Source organism: Aspergillus tubingensis (assembly GCF_013340325.1).
Source record: "Aspergillus tubingensis WU-2223L DNA, scaffold_8, whole genome shotgun sequence".
Lineage (NCBI taxonomy): Eukaryota > Fungi > Ascomycota > Eurotiomycetes > Eurotiales > Aspergillaceae > Aspergillus > Aspergillus tubingensis.
The window spans coordinates 3,924,346-3,947,538 of NW_023336282.1; the positions used below are offsets into that span (position 1 = coordinate 3,924,346).

At 49.0% G+C, this 23,193-nt stretch overlaps 6 protein-coding genes and 1 non-coding gene across 7 annotated transcripts; 4 read left to right on the top strand and 3 right to left on the bottom strand.

Annotated features, from left to right (window-relative positions):
- Positions 1-1,116: 1,116 nt before the first annotated feature.
- On the top strand, positions 1,117-1,665 carry S10a (40S ribosomal protein uS10; the record flags this gene model as incomplete). The annotated part of the gene is made up of 3 exons (XM_035502695.1): positions 1,117-1,158; positions 1,268-1,491; positions 1,581-1,665. 3 exons carry the CDS (start codon positions 1,117-1,119, stop codon positions 1,663-1,665), a joined length of 351 nt encoding a protein of 116 aa, XP_035358588.1.
- A 378-nt stretch (positions 1,666-2,043) lies between these two features.
- AtWU_07587 (FG-nucleoporin nup42) lies at positions 2,044-4,065 on the bottom strand (the record flags this gene model as incomplete). The annotated part of the gene is made up of 4 exons (XM_035502696.1): positions 2,044-3,547; positions 3,604-3,634; positions 3,859-3,942; positions 4,020-4,065. 4 exons carry the CDS (start codon positions 4,063-4,065, stop codon positions 2,044-2,046), a joined length of 1,665 nt encoding a protein of 554 aa, XP_035358589.1.
- Positions 4,066-4,656: 591 nt separating this feature from the next.
- On the bottom strand, positions 4,657-5,729 carry AtWU_07588 (ELYS family protein; the record flags this gene model as incomplete). Its single annotated transcript, XM_035502697.1, has 3 exons — positions 4,657-5,226; positions 5,284-5,513; positions 5,576-5,729. The coding sequence occupies 3 exons, from the start codon at positions 5,727-5,729 to the stop codon at positions 4,657-4,659; spliced, it is 954 nt and encodes a 317-aa protein (XP_035358590.1).
- Positions 5,730-5,875: 146 nt separating this feature from the next.
- Positions 5,876-10,469, top strand: smc4 (condensin subunit SMC4; the record flags this gene model as incomplete). Its single annotated transcript, XM_035502698.1, has 4 exons — positions 5,876-9,391; positions 9,441-10,193; positions 10,242-10,319; positions 10,374-10,469. The coding sequence occupies 4 exons, from the start codon at positions 5,876-5,878 to the stop codon at positions 10,467-10,469; spliced, it is 4,443 nt and encodes a 1,480-aa protein (XP_035358591.1).
- A 667-nt stretch (positions 10,470-11,136) lies between these two features.
- AtWU_07590 (oxidoreductase) lies at positions 11,137-12,733 on the top strand (the record flags this gene model as incomplete). The annotated part of the gene is made up of 4 exons (XM_035502699.1): positions 11,137-11,610; positions 11,693-12,071; positions 12,167-12,393; positions 12,479-12,733. 4 exons carry the CDS (start codon positions 11,137-11,139, stop codon positions 12,731-12,733), a joined length of 1,335 nt encoding a protein of 444 aa, XP_035358592.1.
- A 654-nt stretch (positions 12,734-13,387) lies between these two features.
- Positions 13,388-13,459, bottom strand: AtWU_t195. Its single transcript has one exon. It is a non-coding gene; the product is annotated as a tRNA-Met (tRNA).
- A 7,816-nt stretch (positions 13,460-21,275) lies between these two features.
- On the top strand, positions 21,276-22,967 carry AtWU_07591 (folliculin domain-containing protein; the record flags this gene model as incomplete). Its single annotated transcript, XM_035502700.1, has 2 exons — positions 21,276-21,287; positions 21,603-22,967. 2 exons carry the CDS (start codon positions 21,276-21,278, stop codon positions 22,965-22,967), a joined length of 1,377 nt encoding a protein of 458 aa, XP_035358593.1.
- Between the last annotated feature and the right edge of the window lie 226 nt (positions 22,968-23,193).

The following is a 23,193-nucleotide window of genomic DNA, read 5'->3' on the forward strand; positions in this document are numbered from 1 at the left end:
AGCCATTGAAGATTATCTATGCGAGTCAGCGACCAAGCTAGATGCATCCCTTCTGTCACTTTATCAAACATGTACTATCCCCCAGATCCTTGTTGTAAATAGTCCCACTCTACGCTACGCTACGCCACCCCACCCCTACCCCACAGCACTATATAGTCTTTCTGGTGATGGTCCGGATATGACTGATGGCTTTTGAGTGCCTCGCAGTGCAGTGCCTAATGAGTTAATGCCCCGGTCTGTGATTTATTGGTATATAGAATGCATTATATATTACATGAATATCAGAATAAACTTGTACTCTTGTGCCTTATATTTCCATTGTATCTGGAAGCCATACTCGATCATCAGTTATCCCATGTATGCAATCACCATTAAGGTAAGCTATCATACCGACAGGAAAAACCCCTACCACATGCTATTTCATACTAGACTATTTACACCATCATCATCTTTGTCCTAATCACCCTTGTTATGCTGTCAAGGACTATGACCTGACTAGCTATTGTACTCTTCTATCTATACTACTAGATAAATATGAGGGAAATGTCAGGTACAATTATTAGTAAAATAAAATTAATCTCATAGTTCAATACTTAACAGCCACATTCACCATTACAACCACCTCCCTCACCACCATATCCCTCCATCTCCGGAGTTAGCATTTAGTTCCCAGGACATACTTACTAGTTGACTGTTGAACCATCCAAACCGAGCCTCCCCAATCCCGCTGACTCACCGCCCTCCTCTTCCAAACCAGTGATCTAACCACAACGAGCCACTAGCTCCCGAACCAGCTACTTAGCCGAGCGCCAAGCCCTCCACCCGCACAAGCAAGAAAGAACGGATGAATAAAAATTGAACAAAAAAAAAGTTGCACGATAATTGTTATTCCGCCCGGCAAACCATCCAGACTCTCTCCTCAACGGCCATCATCACCTTACCGAACCCCGATAGTTCAGGTCTTGATTGGCAGTCCAGCCTCCCTTGCGGTATGCTCTCCCCCCTCCCTCACTCCTTTTCTCTCCTGCCTCTCGTCGACGACAGCAACTAACCTTCAGGTCCAACAGCATCTCAAATCCCACCGGTCACCCCACCGTCTCAAAACTACATTTCAAGATGTCTTTCCAGAAGCCTGAGAAGGATTTCGGCGAGGGCCCTGTATGTCTACCACCATACATATATAACATGTTTTCAATGCCAATGCCATTGGGACATGGGTTATATATCAATGCGACAATCAACTAACCCAGGAATTCTGCATATATAGAAGGTCCACAAGATCCGTATCACCCTCACCTCTCGCAAGGTCGCTTCCCTCGAGAAGGTGTGCTCGGAGCTGATCGACCGTGCTCGCTCCAAGTCCCTCCAGGTCAAGGGTCCCGTCCGTCTTCCCACCAAGACCCTTCACATCTCCACCCGTAAGACCCCCAACGGTGAGGGTTCCAAGACCTGGGACAAGTACGAGATGCGCATCCACAAGCGTCTCATCGAGTGAGTGACCCCTGCCCCTATTCTCCTAACTCATATGTTAGGATGAGTGTGCGAAGGGAAAGGAAGATGGAAGCTAATATCTATTTCAGCCTCCTCGCCCCCACCGAGACCGTCAAGCAGATCATCATCAACATCGAGGCTGGTGTTGAGGTTGAGGTCACCATTGCTGCTTAAATAACCCCTCTTACCTCTTCCTTCACTGGATACGGTTTGGGTTCGTGACAGGGGTGGCGCGGACGATGAGGTTATGTTTTGTGGTGCTGCTGCGGCCGTGCTAGGCATTCGTCGATACCCGCCAGTTCCTGGCTTGAAAATGAAAAAGTTCAAAAAGCAGTAAACTATTCTCTTTATGGAATTGCATGGTTGTATGATGGATTGTAGTGTAGTGTGTAGTGTATTGGTATCAAAACTAGCAGTGATTTCACTGCTTCCGTTGTTCCGTGTGAGAATTTCCCGCCTGGACGCCCATTCCGTCCGTTAATAATGCTAATGATCTATATAATACAATGCCCAAGTAAACCATGTAAAAGAAAGTCCAGGAGCCTGGATTGGCTAAAAGTCGAAGCTCACCCATTCCGTCTTCGGGGGCACGCTCGGAATCACTCCGTCCTTGAAGCATCCGTTTTGCACGAAGAACTCGTACTGCGCAGTGACCTCAGCTGTATACTCCTCGTCCTTTGCATGTGCGTCCCGTAAGCTGGCTGCATCAGGGGGTCCATCTGGAAAGAAGATGCGGACGTAGGTCTGACGATCCTGCGGATGTAGATAGCAGGGTTCGTTGTTGATGTACTTGACCGGTTGCCCCTTCCAGGCTGAGAGCCTCTTGGTCATAGGGTCGCGAATGGTCTGACCTGTCAGCGGTGGGATGGGGTGTAGCTCATTGGGGTTGTCTATCTTGATGATAGCAGGAGGGCCGGTTCCTGCGGTAGCTGTTGGCGTGGATGCAAGAGCGGGAGCAGGCGCTGATTGGCCTAACTGTCCAAATCCGCTAGCGGGCTGTCCAAATCCTGAAGGTGCAGCTGGTTGGCTTGGAGCCCCGAAGGGACTCGGAGCTGCGGCCGTGGAGGGTTGTCCAAACGGGTTTGAGGCCGGTTGTTGTTGTTGTTGTTGTTGTGGTTGACCAAAAGGCGAAGCTGTCTGTGACGGTTGGCCGAAACCAGCAGGCTGTGTTGTCGAGGGTTGACCGAAGCCAGAAGACGCGGCGGGGGTTTGACTCCCGACCTGTGCGAATGGTGATGCTTGTCCGGCGGACTGACCAAAGCCGCTTGGTTGCTGGCTAGGAGCTGATATCTGACTAAATGGGGAGGCCGCAGCAGGTGTCCCGAATGCCGATGTTCCGAGTGATGATGGCTGGCCGAACGAAGACTGGCCGGTAGAAGGCTGACCAAAGCTAGGCTGGCCAAAGGCTGGTTTACCGAATGCCGACTGCCCTCCTCCCAAGCCTGAGGGCTGTCCAAATGCAGACCCTTGACCTAAAGCACTAGGTTGTCCGAAGCCAGGTGCTTGCCCCAGGCCAGATGTTTGGCCCAAGGCCGAGGGCTGCCCGAAGGCTGACGGCTGACCGAACGCAGATGGCTTGCCAAAGGGTTGACTGCCTAATCCTGAAGGCTGACCAAAAGCCGGTGCTGAGCTGGGAGCAGCGGGTTGCCCGAATGGTGAAGGTTGGCTAGGTTGCGAGGGCTGACCGAAAGCAGAAGGTGCTGGGGTGGAAGCAGGGCCGGTTTTGCCCTCCACGATATCAATTCTGTTGGGATGTTCATTGATACCGTCGACGACATACTTCACAGCACCGTTTAAATCATTCAGGATGACATCCATCTGCTTCAATGCCTCCCCATACAGAGCTTGAGCTTCTTGGACTGCCTGGTCGGCGTTGCCTGCTGCGGCAGCTTCGTAATGGCGCAGTCGCAGCTCTTCAAAACTCCGCTCTCGATTAGCGCCTCCAAATAATTGCCTTGGGGCGTTTCTGCCGGGACCGTAGCAGGAAAAAACCCATTCTGGCCGGCCTTTACCGGCGGTAAGATCGGCCTTGATGTCCGCCGTAGTGATTCCATAGCTGCGGGGTGTCAGAAAGGTCCCATGTAAAATAGCCTTGAGTGAAGAACAACTTACTCTGCAGATTGCTGAGTCTGGGCGCCACGGCCTATGTTTGAAGTTAGGACATCTCACAACACATGGTGGAAGCAACAAATCGTGAACCAAGTCACACATGTATAATGCGGTGACTGCTCTTGAAGAGAACAAATGACAATAATAATATAGTTCAGAGTAGACCAATAAAGTCGGCACACATAATGGCTTTACAGCCCATCAAATAGACAGAGCATGCTGTGTTGTGTTGTCTCCAACAGCAAACACTAAACGTACCTCCGAAACCTCCCCCAGCAAGTGCCCCGAAACGGTTGCCGGAGCTCAATGTCTGCTGGCTGGGGTGCTCATTCTTACAACGGTCTGGAATGATTGTTAGTCCACTGTCCAGACCGGAACAAGAGCAAAAATCTGATCTTTGGGGCAAGGTATCTTCGTACCTCCAAATCTGCAGCGCCCCTGCTGAAAGTACGTGCAGACAACCATGTCGTATTGGGCCTTTGCGGCGTCGGACAGTACGAGAGGCCCCTGCTGACCGTCTGACGGTGATGATAAGAGCTCAATCGAAAGTCAGAAACCCACGAATTGAAGCTATCTATTTGATCAATTGTTAGAGAAAGATATGACGAATAAGTAGACTCTTAAGTAATATCAGAAACCGAAGCGCGCGCAGCTGGTCGCGGTGTATAACTAGAGAGAATCTGCGGATGGCCGGTGGTGGTTGGATTGATCCGGTGACAGTACATTTCGCCGCCTCAGGCTGCAGTATTAACCGGAAATCCATGCATAGTGTATGGGCGGGGTATTGTAATTTACACATGTTCCTGCCCGCGGAGCTATCAACAGCGGAGATACAATTTGTCTGTAACATTCTAATTTATTCATTTACTCTTCTACAGGCTGCAAATAACACCAAGAAAGATACTAGGTCGGGGTATACTGGTGGTTATATTTTCGGTCTTGTTAAATCATCAATAGCAACCGTCGCCTGTTCAATGCCCAATGCTTCATAAAATTACAATGGATCCGATGTCAACTCCTATTCTCCGAGCCATTTCCCATAATATCAAGTTCGTGTCACGCTTGTCCACCGCTGGAGTGAGAAGTCTGTGTATGTGTGACGCTCTGCCTCAGGACATCCCAGTTCAGTCCGTCAATCTTCTCCCCACCGAGGGACTCAAGCTCCTGGGCCAGTCCACCCAACTTGCCACTAGCAAGGCGGCGCATCATGACTGTGTCCTTGGAGCCATGGTGACCCTTTGCACTACCGTTAAGCAGAGCATCCTCGAACCATTCCTCTTCTTGATCGTCGAATGGAAGACCGATCAGTTCCAGCGCGCGACTGCTCCGAAGTTGGCCAGCGTCTGTTGTGTGCACGAACTCAATGAGCTGTGTAAGGTAGCTTCGACGTAGAGTGTCGTCGTTCTTGCGGGTGAAGTAGAAGGCCTCCGTAATGCTTGAGCGACAGAGCGTCTTGAAGAAGGCTCGCTGGACCTTCTCCGATGCCAAAGGCGGGGAAACAGTAAGGTAGTATGTCATTACGAGGCTGTCATCGTGCTTGGGAAGCCGAGGAAGAGTAAGGACATAGAGGATTTCATCCGGGAAAGTTGGAATGATAGAAGGCTCGGTCAGATATTCTACGGCTCGCTATCGGCGCATTCTGGGTCAGTAACCGTCGCAAACTGCGTCAAGGCAGAGACGCACCTTGAATTCAAGCCTATCAAGATTCCACAGTCCTTCTATGAACAGCCTGTACTTCTCCGGCAAATGACACCGGCGCGAAAACTGGGAAGCCGCATCGCTGGCGGCACGGCAATCTTTCAGGATATAGTAGATCAACGCTTGCTTGTGCTCTATGTCCATGGGGGAGGAAAGTATATGTCCGACAAGAGTCCGGAGGTCTGCATTGGATCTGGGAGGGTAAAGTTGCGTGACTAGAGGTTGCTCCTAATTAACAACGACCTTCACTTCAGAGCTGGATGAGGGGAGAGAATACCTGCTTTAACTCCGAGCAATCCTAGCAGTCTGTCGGCGAACAGCTGGTTTTCAAGCGCACGGCGGTTGGCGACGATCTGCTCAATGACCTTGCCATCGTAGGTGAAGTTCTTGTTGAAATAGAAGATAGAGTCGAAATCGTCCCAAGGAGCCATTTTGTCAGAGATATGTCCGTAGAACAATTCCGATACAGCGCTGATTATTTACTCGCGGTGAATTGTATGGGCCGCCGTGGCAGGTGGGCGGTGAAGCAGACAGTCCAAAGACGCACATGTTGTGGCAGAAAACAACGCCATTCCCGATGGGGACACAATGTAAACAACCCACTTTCCACTTCCGCCCGCAACTTTGCAACTGCGCCCGCTTCAACATTCGCCTTGATGAAGCCGTCTCTGGCGACGACGACGACTCATCCAAAATAATGTCATCCATCGCAAGAAGCCGCCCAACTAGGCGCTCTGCCACCGCCCGGCGGAGCTATGCTATCGAAGAAACCTCCGAAGAGGAGGATCCCGGAAATGTCACCCCCACGGCATCTCAGCACGACGAAGACGACGACGATAGCGGCGAAGCCACGCCTGTTCCCAAGAAACCCAGAATTGAAAAGAGGTCCTCGCGCAGGCGAGCCACCGTTGATCAGACTACACCCAAGGCCACGCGCACTACACGGAGGTCTCGCAGATCGGCAACCGCAGAATTGTCGGAGGCGTCGCAACTCACAGATACCAACGACAATGAAGGCGACAGCGTCGCGTCAGTGGAAGAGCCCGAGACTGCCTCACAGGTCACAGCGTCGGTAAAGAAAATAACCAGTATGGCTCACCCCCGCAAGAGTCGTGTCTCCCACACGCCCAACCCGGAAATGTCCTTACTCCCTACTCCAGAGCCCTCCGTCTCGCCGCCCCCGTCCCAACCCCGATCGCAGAGGGGCAGTGTACCCCCACTCGCTGATATCACTGAATCGGCTGTGAACCAGACGCCCGCGAAGTCCGAAAGCGAGGAAAAGCCCCAAATCGCCATGATCAACCCCAATACGACCGTTCTCGAAAAGCCGATGGATATCATGATGAAGTCTCGGTTGCTGGGCCCCTCAGCACCCGAGGAGCCATCCGAACCTAAGAGCCGCTTGATTATTACTACACTAATTTTGATGAATTTCAAGAGTTACGCAGGGAAGCAGATCGTCGGGCCCTTCCATGCCTCTTTCTCGTCGGTTGTTGGACCAAACGGATCCGGAAAGTCCAATGTCATTGATGCGTTGCTCTTTGTCTTCGGGTTCCGAGCCAGCAAGATGCGACAGGGCAAGGTTTCCGCTCTCATTCACAATTCCGCCAACTTCCCCAACTTGCCCTACTGTGAAGTCGAAGTCCACTTCCAGGAAGTCCTTGACTTGCCCACCGGAGGGCATGAAGTAGTCCCAGATTCCCAACTGATTATCTCCCGAAAGGCATTTAGAAACAACAGCAGCAAGTACTACATGAACGGCAAGGAGACGAACTTTACCGCCGTGACCACTCTGCTCCGCGACCGCGGCATTGACCTGGACCACAAGCGTTTCCTTATTCTCCAAGGTGAAGTCGAGTCAATCGCACAGATGAAGGCCAAGGCTGCCAATGAACATGAAGATGGTCTCCTGGAGTACCTCGAGGATATTATTGGAACCTCTAAATACAAGACGCCCATCGACGAAGCAGCCGCTGAGCTGGAGACGCTGAACGACGTCTGTATGGAAAAGAACAACCGTGTACAGCATGTAGAGAAGGAGAAGAACGCCTTAGAAGATAAAAAGGACAAGGCACTCGCCTTCATCCGTGACGAGAATGAGCTGGCTCAGAAACAGTCTGCACTTTACCAGATTTACATCAATGAGTGTGGAGACAACATCCGAGTGACCGAGGAAGCTATCCTGCAGATGCAAGAGCTTTTGAACCTCGAGCTAGAGAAGCACGAGGGCAACGAGTCCGGTATCAAAGAGCTCGAAAAGGCGTACAAGCGTGGCATGCGGGAATATGAGAGCATGGAAAAGGAGATGCAGGCCTTGGCTAAGGAAATGGCTAAGTACGACAAGGAATCCGTCAAGTTTGAAGAGAAGAAGAAATTCCTGGTTGGAAAGCAGAAGAAGCTGGAAAAGGCCATGCAGAGTACTCGACTGGCTGCCTCTGAGTGTGAAAGTTTGGTGCAAAAGCATGCGGACGACATTGAAAGGAAATCGAAGGAGACTACACAGCTTGAGAAGGAGATGAAGGTGGAGGAGGAGGAACTGAACTCGATCCGTGAGAGCCTCAAAGGCAAAACCCAGGGCCTCTCGGACCAAATTACGGCAAAGCAAAAGTCATTGGAGCCGTGGGATGAGAAGATCAACAAGAAGCTCTCGGCTGTTGCTGTGGCTCAGAGTCAACTTGACATCATCCGTGAGAGAAGCAACGCGGGTGCTGTCCTGTTGGAAGAGGCTCAGGCCAAGGTGGCATCAATCGAAGAGGGCTTGGCTACCAAGGAGACCGAGCTTGAGGAACGCAAGGAGCAGAAGTCGACACTTGAACAAGAGGTCGAGAAGCTCAAGCATGACCTCAAGAAGTATGCCCACAGAGAGCCCGAAGTGCGAGCCCATGTCTCGAGTGCTCGACAGAAGGCAGACGAGGCAAGGGCCAGTCTTGCGAGCACTCAAAATCGCGGAAGCGTTCTATCTGGGCTTATGCGTCTCAAGGAGTCGGGCCGTATTGAAGGCTTCCACGGCCGGCTCGGCAACCTCGGAACTATCGACGAGAAATATGATGTCGCTATCTCGACTGCCTGTCCAGCGCTGGACAACATGGTAGTTGATACGGTTGAGGTCGGTCAGCAGTGTATTGACTACCTGCGTAAGAACAATCTCGGCCGAGCCAACTTTATTCTTCTGGATCGACTCCCACGGCGGGATCTGTCCTCCATCGCAACTCCGGAGAAGGTCCCTCGCCTTTTTGATTTGGTTAAGCCTAAAGACTCCAAGTTTGCCCCCGCATTCTACAGTGTCATGCAGAACACCTTGGTTGCTAAAGACCTCGAGCAAGCCAACCGCATTGCCTATGGAGCCAGACGGTGGAGGGTCGTTACCCTTGACGGTCAACTTATTGACATGTCCGGTACTATGAGTGGTGGTGGTACCCGCGTAGCACGTGGCGGCATGTCCTCCAAGCAAGTGGCAGAGACAAGCAGAGAGCAAGTTGCTCAGCTCGAGGGGGATTTGGAAGAAATGGAGAGGAAATTCCAGCGCTTCCTGGAGAAGCAACGGCAAATGGAGGCAGCGATCAGAGAGAGGTCCGAGGAGATACCACGGGCGGAGACCAGAATTCAGAAGATCATGATTGAGATCGAAAGTGCCAACAGAAGTCTCGCAGACGCCCAGCGGCGCGTCAAGGAACTGAGCGCCGAGCACAAGCCATCAAAGACGGACGCGAACCAAGCTGCAGCTCTAGAGAAACAGATTGCTGCTCTGGAGGAAGAAATCGAAGACCTTCGTGAACAAAAGGGCGGCATCGAGGAAGAGATCCAGACTCTCCAGAATAAGATCATGGAAGTTGGTGGTGTTAGACTACGTGGTCAGAAGGCCAAGGTCGATGGTCTCAAGGAGCAGATCAGCCTTCTTGCAGAGGAGATTTCCAATGCAGAAGTTGGAAAATCAAAGAACGAGAAGGCCATCGTCAAGCACCAGAATTCCCGTGCTGACGCAGAGAAGGAACTTGAGCATGTGACAGAGGAGCTCGAGAAGCTCAATGCTGATGTTGCCAACCAGGCCAACGATGCCTCGGGGTGGAAACAGAAGGTGGAGGAAGCGGAAGAGGTAAGTCCGACATGGCGATGTATCAGATTCACAGGCTCACACAAGACAGGCTCTCGACGAAAAGAAAGAGGAGCTCGGCAAGGTGAAGGCTGAGTTGGATGAAAAGGTTGCTGAATTGAACGAGTCCCGAGCCACCGAGATCGAGATGCGCAATAAGCTTGAGGAGAACCAGAAAGCCTTGGCCGAGAACGAAAAGCGCGGACGGTACTGGCAAGAAAAGTTATCCAAGCTTTCGTTGCAGAACGTCAGCGATCTGGGTGAAGAGCAGGAGGCCACAGAGCTCCAGATGTTCACTCAAGATGAGTTGATGGAGATGAACAAGGAGTCGTTGAAGGCAGCCATTGCTGCGCTCGAGGAGAAGAGCCAGAATGCATCTGTCGACCTTAGTGTCATCGAGGAGTACAGGCGCAGAACGGCTGAGCACGAAGCACGTTCGGCCGATCTGACTACTGCCCTGGCATCGCGCGACAGTGCCAAGGCCCGTCTTGATGGCCTCCGATCTGCTCGTCTGAACGGGTTCATGGAAGGATTCGGCATTATCTCGCTTCGTCTGAAGGAGATGTACCAGATGATTACGATGGGAGGTAACGCGGAGCTGGAATTGGTCGACTCTTTGGATCCGTTCTCTGAGGGTATCTTGTTCTCCGTCATGCCTCCAAAGAAGAGCTGGAAGAACATTGGTAATCTGTCCGGTGGTGAAAAGACGCTCTCCAGTTTGGCGCTAGTATTCGCCTTGCATCACTACAAGCCAACTCCCTTGTACGTGATGGACGAGATTGATGCTGCCCTGGACTTCCGGAACGTGAGTGCTCTATCCCAGCTACTAAAAGTGCGTTGCTAATCTGCCTAGGTTTCAATTGTGGCATCCTATATCAAGGAGAGAACTAAGAATGCCCAGTTTATCGTTATTTCTCTGAGAAACAACATGGTAAGACACTCGCCATAGATGCTACAGCAGCGCGTTACTGACTCTCAACAATAGTTCGAACTTGCCTCTCGACTGGTCGGTGTTTACAAGGTCAACCACATGACGAAGAGTGTTACGATCGAAAACAAGGACTACATTACGGGGCGATGAATGATTGATCTGCACGCATGCATGTTATGACTTCTTTCTTTTTTGTATGGGTTTTCCGGAAAGGAGGCGCGGTGTGGGACTGGATATCTGTCACTGGCTGAAGGAGAATCTATGGGCTCCTTTCATCCTGTTTATACGCGGGGTGAAGTTTTGAGATATGGTGTTGACTATTGTTTTCTGACTTCTTGTATGAATTGGATGATGTCCTTTTTGTCTGGTATGACTGAATTCGGAATACATATATTGATTCATCTGTTCTAATTTGACCTCGTGATGGTGATGAACCTCTATCGACTTGTAAGTTCAAGAGTTGTTTCCCATAGTAGACAGTATAAGTAGGCTCATGCTGTTGCAACAACGTAAGTTAGCCACGATGATTCCTTATCTGCTTCTACTGCTCGACGTAACTACTGCCATTCTATGATACGGGTTTTCAAAGTCAGGAAAGTCATCTACATGTATTCACTGCCGGAACATTCACTGCATCCATGTATTGAACCAGATCCTCCACCACCTCTGTTACTACCTATTTGGCGCTCCCCCTCACTTACTTACTCCTAATGATTGAGCCTGTTCTCGGTGTCTTGATTTTCAAGTCTCCTGTTCAGTACCACTCCTGCCTCAGGGTGCCACCTACCTACACAGAACGAGCTCTATAATCTTCAAAATGCCACCAGAACTCACTCCTGCATCCGACTACTCCTCACTCAGGGAATTGATCAAAGGCAGTTCTTCATCCTTTTCATGTTCCGGATCCATTCCTATCACTACCGATACCTCTGTCAAAGAATATGGTCACGTCCCTACCAAGTCCCGGCCCGTCAAATTTTTCTGGACTTCGAGGGATTCGGTGCCGCACGTGCTGGTTCTTCCTATCTACGAAAAAGATGACATTGACGCTTCTGGTGCAGGAGCTTTGCAGCAGCTTATCAGTGATTGTGCCCCTGCTTGCTTTCGCGAATGTGGAAAGCGCATTCTTGATCCTACTTTTGGCAAAGCCGGGACACTGAATCCTGCTCACTTCGCCACTACTTTCCATCCGGTGGATCTTGGTATTCTTGATGAAATTGAGAAACAGCTGCTTCCGTCTTTCAATGTTGATGCTAGCAGAAAATTGATCGCAGATCTCTGGAAGCTAGAAGTTGGTCTCTATCCCTTTTTCTCTAGATTAGAAACGTATAGGGTGGAAAGGGTAAGAGTCCACTTACTAACAATGAGAACAGGTCTTCTCCAGCCCCGATGGCTTCTTCAAGAATCACACCAATATCCCCTATAGTGAGAATCAATTTGGCTCGCTCGTAGTGTGCCTGCCTTCCCGTTTCACCGGAGGGAACTTATATGTGCGACACAATAAGCAGGTTCGCGATCTGGACTGGAGCCCGGCCAGTTCCTCGACTATTCAGTGGGCTGCATTCTATGATGACTGCGAGCGTGAGATTGTGCCTGTTACAGAGGGAAAACTCATCACTCTGGTTTACAGACTTCATGCTGTAGATGCTGGCGTGCGATATGTCCATCCTAGATCATCCCTCACGCCATGCATGCAGCCACTTAAGGCGGCGGTGATGAATATTCTGGGGAGCTCTGACTTGATGAGACAAGGTACATTCCCAATCTATATCTACATCCCTGTCTTCCCTTCCTTCTGCCAAAGGAACTGGTTGTTCTAGTTTGTGGCTTATTTGACCTTTTGACAGGTGGCATCCTCGGGGCCTTCTGCTCCTACGCCTATCCCGCCTCAGAGAGCATTGCACATGTGCTAAAGGACGGCGATTATCTTATCTACTCAGCCTTCAAGTCCTGTGGCCTAGACACCTGCGCGCTGGCTATTTCTAGCACTGGGGATTGGTATGCTACTATTTTGAAGCGCGCACAATCCAAAAACATCCCCATCCAGCATAATGAGAAGAACAAGACTGCCAAAGTATGACTCTCGCTCAAAACTTCTAACCAGAAAGTCCCTTATATATTTGGGCGCATAGCATACGCTAACAGACGACTCACCATAGGCGGTGGCAAGTGAGGCTTGGCCATGCATTACCTTGCCAGGAGTGACGTGGGTGAATGAACAGAACGAGGATATTCTCGCGCTCTGCAATTTCTCTCGTGATTTCTCTCGTGACACCGGAGCTGCTGCTTCTTCTAAAAAAGGCAAAGACATTCATAGGCCAGCAAAACGGAGAAAACTTCACCAGTCAAAGACACCGTGGTTCATGAATGGCGCTATTCTCGCCGTGATTCTGCCGTGGAGGGTACGATTGTAGCTGCGGCTCTTTGTTTCCTATATTGCCAGGGTAAAGCATGTTATATGGAGGTGGCAAGTTGAGAAGAGAGATTTGAGTCACAGCTTGTCCAAAAGGCAGGGACCTGCAGATCTAGATATGTGAATTAGTCACTACTAGCTGCCAACCCAATTCTTCTTGCTTCTAATTATATCTTAATTCAAAGAGCACTTACTTGAAACCTAGGATTGGACTCACGAAACATTGTATAACTTTCCCCTAGTTACAAGGTGCTTTACAAAATCGGCAGTAAATCCAGAAGCAAACTGACACAGGACCCTAATATACATGACATGCCCGGCTTTTCCTTTGGCCATGCATGACTCAAGGGTTTGTAATGTATGATCGTTCATTTTAAGTCCAGTATAATAGTATGATATATTATATGTAGTATTTATTTAACCTACATACGATATACCTCATTACAGAAAACAGTATTAGAAGCGAAGTGGTTTAGCCTTGTCCTTATATTTTATATCGAGAATTGATTCGGTATGGGTGCATAATAGACGAATAAAGTGCACAAAACCCCCAATGTACCATTAATCCATACTAAAAGGGGTACGGCTCATTGTTCACAAACAGCCCATATCAGAAAGATAAAAGTGTAGAAGAAAATAAACAAAAAAGAAGATATAGCATGTCCTGGTTTCGATCCAGGGACCTCCGGGTTATGAGCCCGGCGCTCTTCCCCTGAGCTAACATGCTGCGGATGAAGATTTATACCCTCTCTTTGACATGATATTCCTGTGGGATAATACTCGGCCGAGAGTTGGATTAGGTTTAATTTGCCAAGGATAAGGCTATTCCTGGTGTATTGTAGGAGATTAATTATAATTCTTGAGTGTAGGTATATCTGACACTGTGGAGGTCATGAGGGAGTGGGATATGAAGTTTATGCTCGGTGGTGATTCTGTAGTGCTGTTTATAAGGTAGTGTATAATGATATCGGCTTTCTGTTTCCATTGATTGAATGGTATGCCAGCAATTCTATATTCAAGTGTGCTCGTGTATATTGTGCACAGACAATGGGTTGGTGCATTGACCAGCATAGCAGAGTTTCATGTGGTGGTTGTAGGCTCGCAAGAAGCAGAGATGGAATCATTTGATTCATTATCCTACTGAAATCGAAAATGATTGCCATTTGACTTGGTCCCATGAAGCAACTTTCCTTAACCTGCATGAAGATCGTAATGAAGGACATGCTGGGTACCCTTTCGTTCTATTGATTATGCTAAAAATGGAGCTATTGCAGTCATCTGTTGCAGCCTTTGCGTTGCAGTCACCTCAGATTGCCGTGGGATCTATGTTTCCGCACTATGTCGATTATATATTGTCAAACTTGAAGCATTGTACACGTTCGCAGGACGGGTTTGTACGGGAGTGCTGGCAATTAGTGTTCCACGCATAGACAGTACTCGGTTTTATATTTCAGACTCTCACTATGTAGAATGCATACATTGCATCTTCTACCATCATCCCATTTGTTTCTGTTTATTTCGCTCTAATATTGTTCGCTACAACATTCCATATATATTCCACCCATACAATGCTAAACCCCTGCTCATATCCAAATTCCTTTAACCACCCACCCACCCCAAGCCACAGCGGATAAACACAACCACCAAGACAAAGACAACTTAACCCAACCCTACTTCAGACTGCTACAATCACCACATACCACCCATCCACAATAGATCCTCCCCACCAACATCAAACATCAAACCCCATTATGACAGAGACAGAATCCAGCCAAATGAATACATAAACCAATTACCAAACATACTCCACCTAGCCTGGTACGTAGAAGGCTAGTAGCCTACTCAGTCCGTACCCACCCAAGCCCAGTGGCGGGCCAAGCACTGGCCCCTCCTCCCCTTCTGCCTTCCATCCATCCATCCATCCATCCTTTCGTTCCCACTCCACTAAAGTTAGTCAGTTCTAGCTCCAGTCAAATAATATTCTCCCACCAACTAGACTAGACCAAAAGGAACGGAAAGAGCCCGAAATAATAATAATGACAATGATAAATAAATAATGTGAAGGGAAAAAAAAACCCCTCAAACTTTAACTAACAACTCTACGTAGTTCCAGACTCCAGAACTCTTATTTTGCTTACATTTTGCTTACAATTAGATCTGTTGTTGTTTGCCATGTGGGTGGGCAAGTTGACAAATAATTTCTCAGTCGGGTTTCTGGATCAAGTTAGTTATAGATGGGAAGAGCGGGATTTAGGTGGTTAACTAGTTCATTTTCTTATTTAATCTATTTCTTATTCCTTCAAGGAATGTTATTTGTATATACTATATAGGCTATATGTTATAGAATTATATATGCACACTGTAAACTACTAACTTTGTATAGTAGTAAAAACATGTGAAAAGTGGTCGAAAACCTGGTCTGTCGATATTAATTAAATTAACCCACCCGCTCGGGTAAATTTTACTCAAGCCAGTCAGTCACTTACTATATATGAAAGAAAACGGTGAAGATCGCATTGAGACATGACTTGTTTCTGAGCTGAGCTGAGCTGAGCCGAGCAAAGCAGAGCACGGTTCAAAGGATGAACTAGACAATCATCTATTCTCGAAGTAGTCTACTGAGAATCTAACTCAATAATACCCAGCAATTATACATGGAAAATACCCACTTATTTCAACCACAGATGTCAAGGAATAATCATCTTCCAGCAGGTTTAATTCTATTTACTATGTAGTTAAGTCGAAGCGATCTACCAAAACAAGGGAAGAGAGTAAGTAGTAAGTAAAAGAGGAGAAGAAGAGGGGGAGGACGCGAGTCGTCCGTCAAAGCTTACTGCAGACTTGCAGACTGCAGTAGGGGAAAGGAAAGGAAAAAAAAAGTTCCAGGCCAGGCGAGGCCAGCCTTGTTTACTATTTAGTTACCTTCTTACTTAACTAGAATTACTTAGTTGACACAAGTTGACAAGTGTGGCTGGCCGTCTTTACTTTAATGAGGATTTCTTGCAGCGAAAAGGCCGTGGAAGTTACCTACTAAGTAAGTGTGTGTGTGTTTTTGCTTTTTTTTCCCCTTTGTTTGTCTGCTATGTTTCTGCTAGTTGCTTAGTTCCTGGTTAGTACTTCCGTGGGTTCCTATTGGTATATATTTTTAAGGTCTTATGTAGTAGTATTTGTATAGCTAGCTCACTTGGTATGCATCTGGATAGCAGTACTACTACGTAGATAGAGATCTGGGTGCAGTAGCAGCAACACGCCGTGTCCATAACCACTCACCAAACAACCCAACCCACAATAACAATAACAGCACCTACTAATCAAATCTCTCACAAGCCACGTGGAGTTCCAGTCTCCAGTCTGCATCCCAATAAAAAACCGTGAGTGGATGGAGACCTCATCACCCAATGAGAGAAAATCGAAAAAAAAGAGGGTTGGGTTTGGTTATAATTGTGGGAACTAAGAAACTCCCTCCTGCTGCTGCCGCCGCTGCTGCGAACTGGAACGGCTATGCTTGCTTGCTTGCCTACTTGCTTACAGTGGAGCGTGTTTCTCCCGTCGGGCGGATTCCACTTTGTTTCAATTTGTCGGGTCGGCTGGTGGGTGAAGTGGGTGAGTGGATGAATGGGTCGGCAGAGTGGAAGGGGAGGCAAAAAAGAGGGCAAGTCGTATGTGTGTCGTGTGCTTGCTTGCCTTGCTTGGTATTGGTACTTACCGTACGGGTTATTACTAGTAGTTGTTAAGTATTGTTTGTTATTGTGGTTGTTGTGATGGGATGTGATGGAGATACATTATTTGGGGGTTTGTTTGGGGGGTGTTTCATCGGATCGGAAGTTAAGTATTGCCTATAATTTGGGATAGATGGATGGAGGAATGTAAGAATCGATAGATATCGATAGCTATCAAAAATAGGCCACGAGGCTGAAGATAGACGATAAGAGAGAGAGAGACTGAAAGGGGTATGAATTCGGAAGTATTCACCCAGAATCCTACTGTAGGACCTGGATAGAACCTGCAATGCGGAGGAAATATGACGGGCTTATGATCTGTCCAACAAGGGATCCATCCTACATTCTGGGAAAGTTTGGTGGATGTGCAGATTGCAGATAGTACCTGTCTAACGGTAGTATCTCCCCCTCCTCAATCTCACGGTCGGGTTACACACAACAACTGCGGGTTGATAGATCTATACGCGGCGGGAGATCTATCGCGACCGGCAAAAAGTATATCGCAGTCCCAGCGATAAGAGACAAATACAACCGGCATTCAAGGCGCGCGGATTAACTTTCGAACTTATCATATAGTAGGCTAGAATTGTGCCGTCCTGAGACTACTGCACTGTGACGTGAGAGGGTAAATTAATAATGTTCCTTCGACAGCAAGAATTCCTCCCCGATCGCAAAGCGGCTGTTGCTGGATTCACATCCTGGTCGCTGGTTCACCATAATTACCACGAGCTATGGTGATGTCGGTTCGGCGAAACTTCGTCAAAACACGCGGGATGCCCGGGGATTGTTTGGACTGTTTGGGACATTCCGTTGCTTGGGACACAAGGAGGGTCTTAGCTGAGATGGCTTGCGAGGGAATGGCTTGCGAGGGAAATCCTTCCGCTGCACTAGACTCAGTCCTATACTTGGCTGTAAGTATGCGTATAGAGTTCTTGCTGTACGCCATATACTCCGTATCCAAGGTACACTTCAAACTATCACCCACAGCCGCTGCACTCCGCATGCGGCAAGCAGTTGCTGCGTCCGGTGTCTGTCGCTCTCTGGATGGATCATCCGGCTGGCTGGAGATGGTCCGATCGCGCAGCAAGGTTCGACCCGACTTGAGTTGTCTTTCTCCGTACTTTGGGGCAAGTATCAGACATTATCGATGTTACTGCGTCTCGTATCGAGTAGGAGGGTGGTAGCGGGATGCTCGATACTAAACTAATTACCGTCTTCCGCTCGAAGCTTACCATACAAGGGCGCAGGCAGCAAATCGGAGAAAGAAATGGCCGTGGTCGGGCGACTGCCCATGTTTTGGGGGGTGTTCCCGGAGGACTACAATAATCACAAGTATCAGGCGGGTTGAATGATACCTCCTTGATCGTGTTGATGAAACCCCCAATCTTACTGTGCTCCGGGCAGTGTAAGTGAACATACGTAGGCTGTCTCTAAAGGGAGGCTGTTGTCGCCCAGACGGGAATACTCCGGAACTCCGGACCCCAAAGATTGAGGATTCAAGTGATAGACAGGAGGTGATTCGGATCTCTAACCCGAAGACTCGTCGCTGAGTATCTGCATGCGTACTTCAGTTGTTCCAGGGCGAGACCTGGAATGGATACCGTCTGTTTTTCGTTCATCAAGAAAGGAATAACGGCCGTTGTCGGGCGGGAGGCGCAACACCTCGGTGGGTATAGTCGTCAGTAGACTCAAACTCAAGCATGGGAAGGATCCCGATCGTCCCCCAGACAGCATCATCATCTTCCATGTGACCAGCAGGATAGCCCTCCCTTCCGAGCTCTTACTTAGTTGGGGTTGGAAGGGAGGAAATGGTGGCTGACAGCGGGATGAGGCTGCCTGCAGAGGATCCAATATTCGGATAGGCACCATGGAGGTTTAGTCCAGTAGTTCCGCTGTGTGATAATAGCCGCGCCAATCCTGATTATATGGATGGGCTGTGATTGCTCCGGATGCGCATGCTCATCCCGTGTCTCTCATTCTGTGTCTGTGTCTGCCTCTGCCTTATGGAGCTTACCCAAGGATTCACTGATCTCACTGATCTAACTGGGTAAGTAAGTAAGTCTGGATGGCTATCGCGATGCGACTAGTCTAGTCAGTCGCTGGGATTAATGCTGGATCCCCCCACTTGAATCCTGGGCTGCACTCGGTAAGTAACTGGGATAGTGCCGAAGGGGGATCAAGGTGCGACCCTGGTTCGTATCGGAACCCTCGGGCATGGGAGGCGGCAATTATTTGATGCACATAGGATCTATGACCCTATGATTGCGATCAGGCGGAATGGTTCCTTCCTTTCCTTCTTTCTTTTTCTTCGCTTTATCCCCCTTCCCCTCCTGCTTCCCATTGCTTTTTTGCTTCAATGAAGTCAAGGGACATAAAGTAAAAAAAAAAAGAAAGAAAAAAAAAAGTAAAATCAAAAAGGGGGAAAGGAGATCAGCAAAGAAAATAATCCCAGGGTGCATTCCTGTAATTGAAGTTCCTTGCCGAACATGGCTGGATTGGGAAAGTTCCTGGTCGGAAGCGACCAGCTCGGTTGCTGACCGTTTATCCATGCTGGGGAACCGGTCGGTGGTTCGAGTCTGGAGAGTTGATGACTGATGATTGATGAGAGAGTGTGTGTGAGAGTCAGATCCTACCTTAGTTAATTAAACTAATTACTAGTCACTTAGATGCTCACGTTGTGGATATACAACCAAAATCAAAAAAGGGTAACATTTTTATGGAGCATACGACCATCCTCCCTGCCACCGGATATACGAAAAAAAATCAAAAGGCAAAGGGAAAAAATGGCGCAGGTGATAATTTGACTTCTTCCATCCCTCGTTCTACAGACCTTCGATTGCGTAAAATCCAGGTTTAGCGGCCAAACGCCGTCCCGTCAAATTGGGTACGGAAGTTTGTTTGGGTCGAGTCCATCGGGCGCGGTGACGGGTTGGGTTTAGATAGTTCTGGGTAGTACCACCACCACCACCACATCCAGCGTCACTAATTCGTCTAGTCGAGTCTGTCCCATAGTCACTCGGTAACTCCGGGGTTGATGGCTTTTCCTCTTCTGCTTCCTTACAGCCGGATTACACCCGGGGTTATTGTCCGCCTTGCTGTTTTTCCTGGTTCACCCTCATCAGCCATTCATTCCATCCATCGTGGAATTGGGGAACGAAGAACCGTTGGAATGGTTACGCAAAGGAGTAACTGGCCATGTGTGAAGGAGGGTAAAGGAAGGGCCATGATCGACAAACATTGGGCGGGTAAGCATTTTCATTCTGGTTCCTATTGATCTGATGCCGTTTAGGCGCCCCTCCCCCTTCTCCGTCTGAACCAGAATGCTGGCTGGCTAACTAACTAGTCAGTCATGCCCTCCCCATGCTTGTGTCTCTCCCATACTCCATCTGGGCAATCTAGTCGCATATTAGGCCGGAACCGTTTTCTGTCGGGCTCCATCCGCTGACAGGCTGAAGGGAGACTAGGAGCTTTAGTGAATTTCAGCCTGCAACAGACGATTCGTCTAAGGGAGAATCAGATAAATAAGCGCAATAAGAGAGGCGGATGCCAAGTAGATAGTAAGTCGCAGGAATGGGGAATGGATATTGTCGGAAAAGACCCCTCCACAGTTTGTCATCGTTAATATTTGGATTTTGGGATCCCGGATACTACTCCGTCTAGTTAATTTATATTTCACCACTACTAGTTGTAGTTATAGTTCCGGTACGGTAACTGTTCCCTTGTCGCCTAGTAGTTGAAGCCCAACCGGGATTCATTCATTCATTCTTTCTTTCTTGGATGGCAAGCAGGCAAGAGAAGAAAGGGAGGGAGGGAGGGAGGGAGGGGAGGGATGTGCTTTGGCCCCCAGAGCCACTGGAAGCACAACAGGTTGGTAATCGGATAGTTGCTTGAATTTATTGGATGGTTGGGCTCTCTTTGACCACTGTTTGGGCAGATCGAGGACTTTACTACCACCACTGTAAAATAAGTAATTCACTTATCAGCAATAATAAGTAGGACTTAGTTCTACTGTGTGTATGTAGTAGTAGTATAGATGGGAGGGGATGGAACCGGAAAGTACCATACCGAACCATACCAAACGGTAATTACCAACCCGAGCCAGGCCAGCCCCGGCCAGACCCTCTCTTTGCCTCTTCCATTTTCATAACGCAGCCGATGCACCGCTCCACTTCCGGGCTTCTCTTGTTCCCCCCCTTCTACTAACTAACTTACCTTTCCGATATCCTTTCCCTCCACTACTACTGCTACTTACTACTACTGGCTCATACTACTACTTACTCTTCCCAGTAAAGTCGCTAATCAATGCCTCTCTCTTTCTTTCACTCTCTCCATAGAGTCTGGAGTAAAACTAACTAGTAGACTTCCTACTCGTCCATTCCCTTCTCTCCCTCTCAGCCACTTAATATATACTCTTATCCTTACCCTCCCCGTCTCGTCCCTCTCTTCTCTTCTTCTTCTTCTTCTTTCCCTCCTTTCCTTTTTACTTTCCCCCACACAGTCTTTGTTCTGCAAGCTGGTCTTTGCAGCTTCACTGACTTTATTACCACTATTATAATTACTCTTACTACCCCAACGTTTGTTCTCGTCGTTGTGGGTGGTTCAATCCAACCTCTCAACCTTCCACTACTACCGTCTGGATCTGGATCTGCACCAGCCATACCCGGTTTCCCTCCCCTCCTCCCTTCAACTTGCTGGTGGTTATTCTGCGTCATTGCCACGAAACCACTACCACATCGTCACCGTGACTCTTATCTGTGAAAGCATGTATTGCAATAATGCTCTAATATGGTTGCTGGGTTCTGCTAGACCATAACTTTCACGGATATGGATTTCATTGTAAGTGTGGCTTTCTTTTCCTGTCTCTTCCCCCCCCATGTGCCTCGGTGTGTGTGTCTGTCTTTCGCATCGGTGAATGATGTTGGTGATGTGTGAGCATGACGTGCACTTTCATGTCTCACCGGGGACAATGCGTTTGGGCTTCTTTGCACTGAATTAGGCCTTTTCTTCCTTGCTCGCACCGCGCAATGCGCGCATAATGACCGCGTGCAACATGGCAGGGATCCTGACTCTTGCGCTTGTCCTTTTCCACCCCGTTTCTACACAGTGGATCCCTGTCTGCTTTCTCCAGCTAACACATCCTCCCTCTACTAGCTTTCTTTGACGCATTTCTGCGAGGTGCATGGTCCTACCTCGATCATCTGCTCGCAGGTCCTACCGTTCCCCTGTTCACAATGCTATCCCGACAAATCTGAGTCCTCTCCCGACGATACCCCTGCCACCTCTCACGACACTGTTTCATCTCACGGCCTGCAGAGCCGCACGAATAACAAATCTACCCCAAATAAACCCTCAGAAAAGAATAACGACTCCTCCGAGAGGTCTCCCAGAATAGAAGACCATCCCTATTTCCTCAAAGGCCAGGCCACGCCGGCTGATACTCAACAAAGACTCAACTTTCTTGGTGGCGCAGACGGCGACACGTGCGCCAGTTGCAGCTTGACTCTACCTGAAGATGTGAGCAAGCAGCTGCCCCCAGGTGCGCCAGGAACGGCCCGAAGTGACGGCAAAGGGAGGAACGGCAGTCCTGTTTTACGATCTAGAGAGGTCGTCTACTCTTGTGGGACCAGTCACGCCGACCACGATGATACCACTCACGACCCGCATGTCCATGCTTCATACCCGGACTCTCTTCATTCGGCCTCTGTTACATCGGACGCCTCCTGTCATACACATATCCTCACCTATCTTTCCTTGCGCGGGCCCCCCAACCCGGCTGATTACGCGCTTCTGCGACGCTCCTCCATTCGAACACTGAGTTGCGAACTCTTGCCCCGCGGTCTTTCCTCGGGCCCTATATGTTTTGGCGATTCTTCTGCAGGCTATACGATAGCTTACATCTTTCGCCTGCCCGACCCCATGGCTCGCGGGAAACGGCGTAGCTATGCCCTTGTCGCATTGGCGGGCAAAGACGCCGGTCGAGCATTCCGTGCCTGCCCTGTGATTTGGCGCGCATTCGGTCGCATTGCCACGGGCATTGTCAACTCAGCGGAGAAATACCAGGAAGAAGAAAAGCGTCGCGACGAACAAAACAACGCATCGAATAGACGCGGGAGCAAACAGTATACCCCTGTTTCTTCCTTCCTCACAGGGCGCGCTCTTGATCCGGACGGACAGCTTCGTCGACCCGGTCAAGTTCGAGCAAGAAATCTTTCTGAAATCGTGGGAAACCAATACATCTTTGCTGAAATACATGCACACTTTGTTGCGCTTCTGCAGCAGTTGGGTACGATGTTTGGAGCCTCGCCTATTTCAGAAGAACGATTCGTGTGCAGCACAGTGCGCGAAGAAGACGCCACTGCTTCACGGAAATCTTCATTAGTTCCTGGTGGCAAGGAGAAGCCGCAGGATAAGCTTTCGCGCCAATACGAGGACAGCGATCTAGGGATGTCCACTTTGGACATCTCCTCGGGGCCCAAGCCGATTCCCATTGCACCTCGCCGACCAGTGATCGCATAGCCTGTGAATCATATTTGCGCTACGGCATACCTTAATTGGCTGCATTATCACATTCGGGCCAATCACATTACTTGTTCATTTTCTTGAAAGCGGAGCATTTCAACCGTTATCCGCGATTCGACTGTCATCATACATGCAGTCAGCAGTCTCATGTGACAATTACAACCCTCACATGATTGACATCATTTCGGCGTTTACTTCCGGTACATGGACAGGACTTGACATA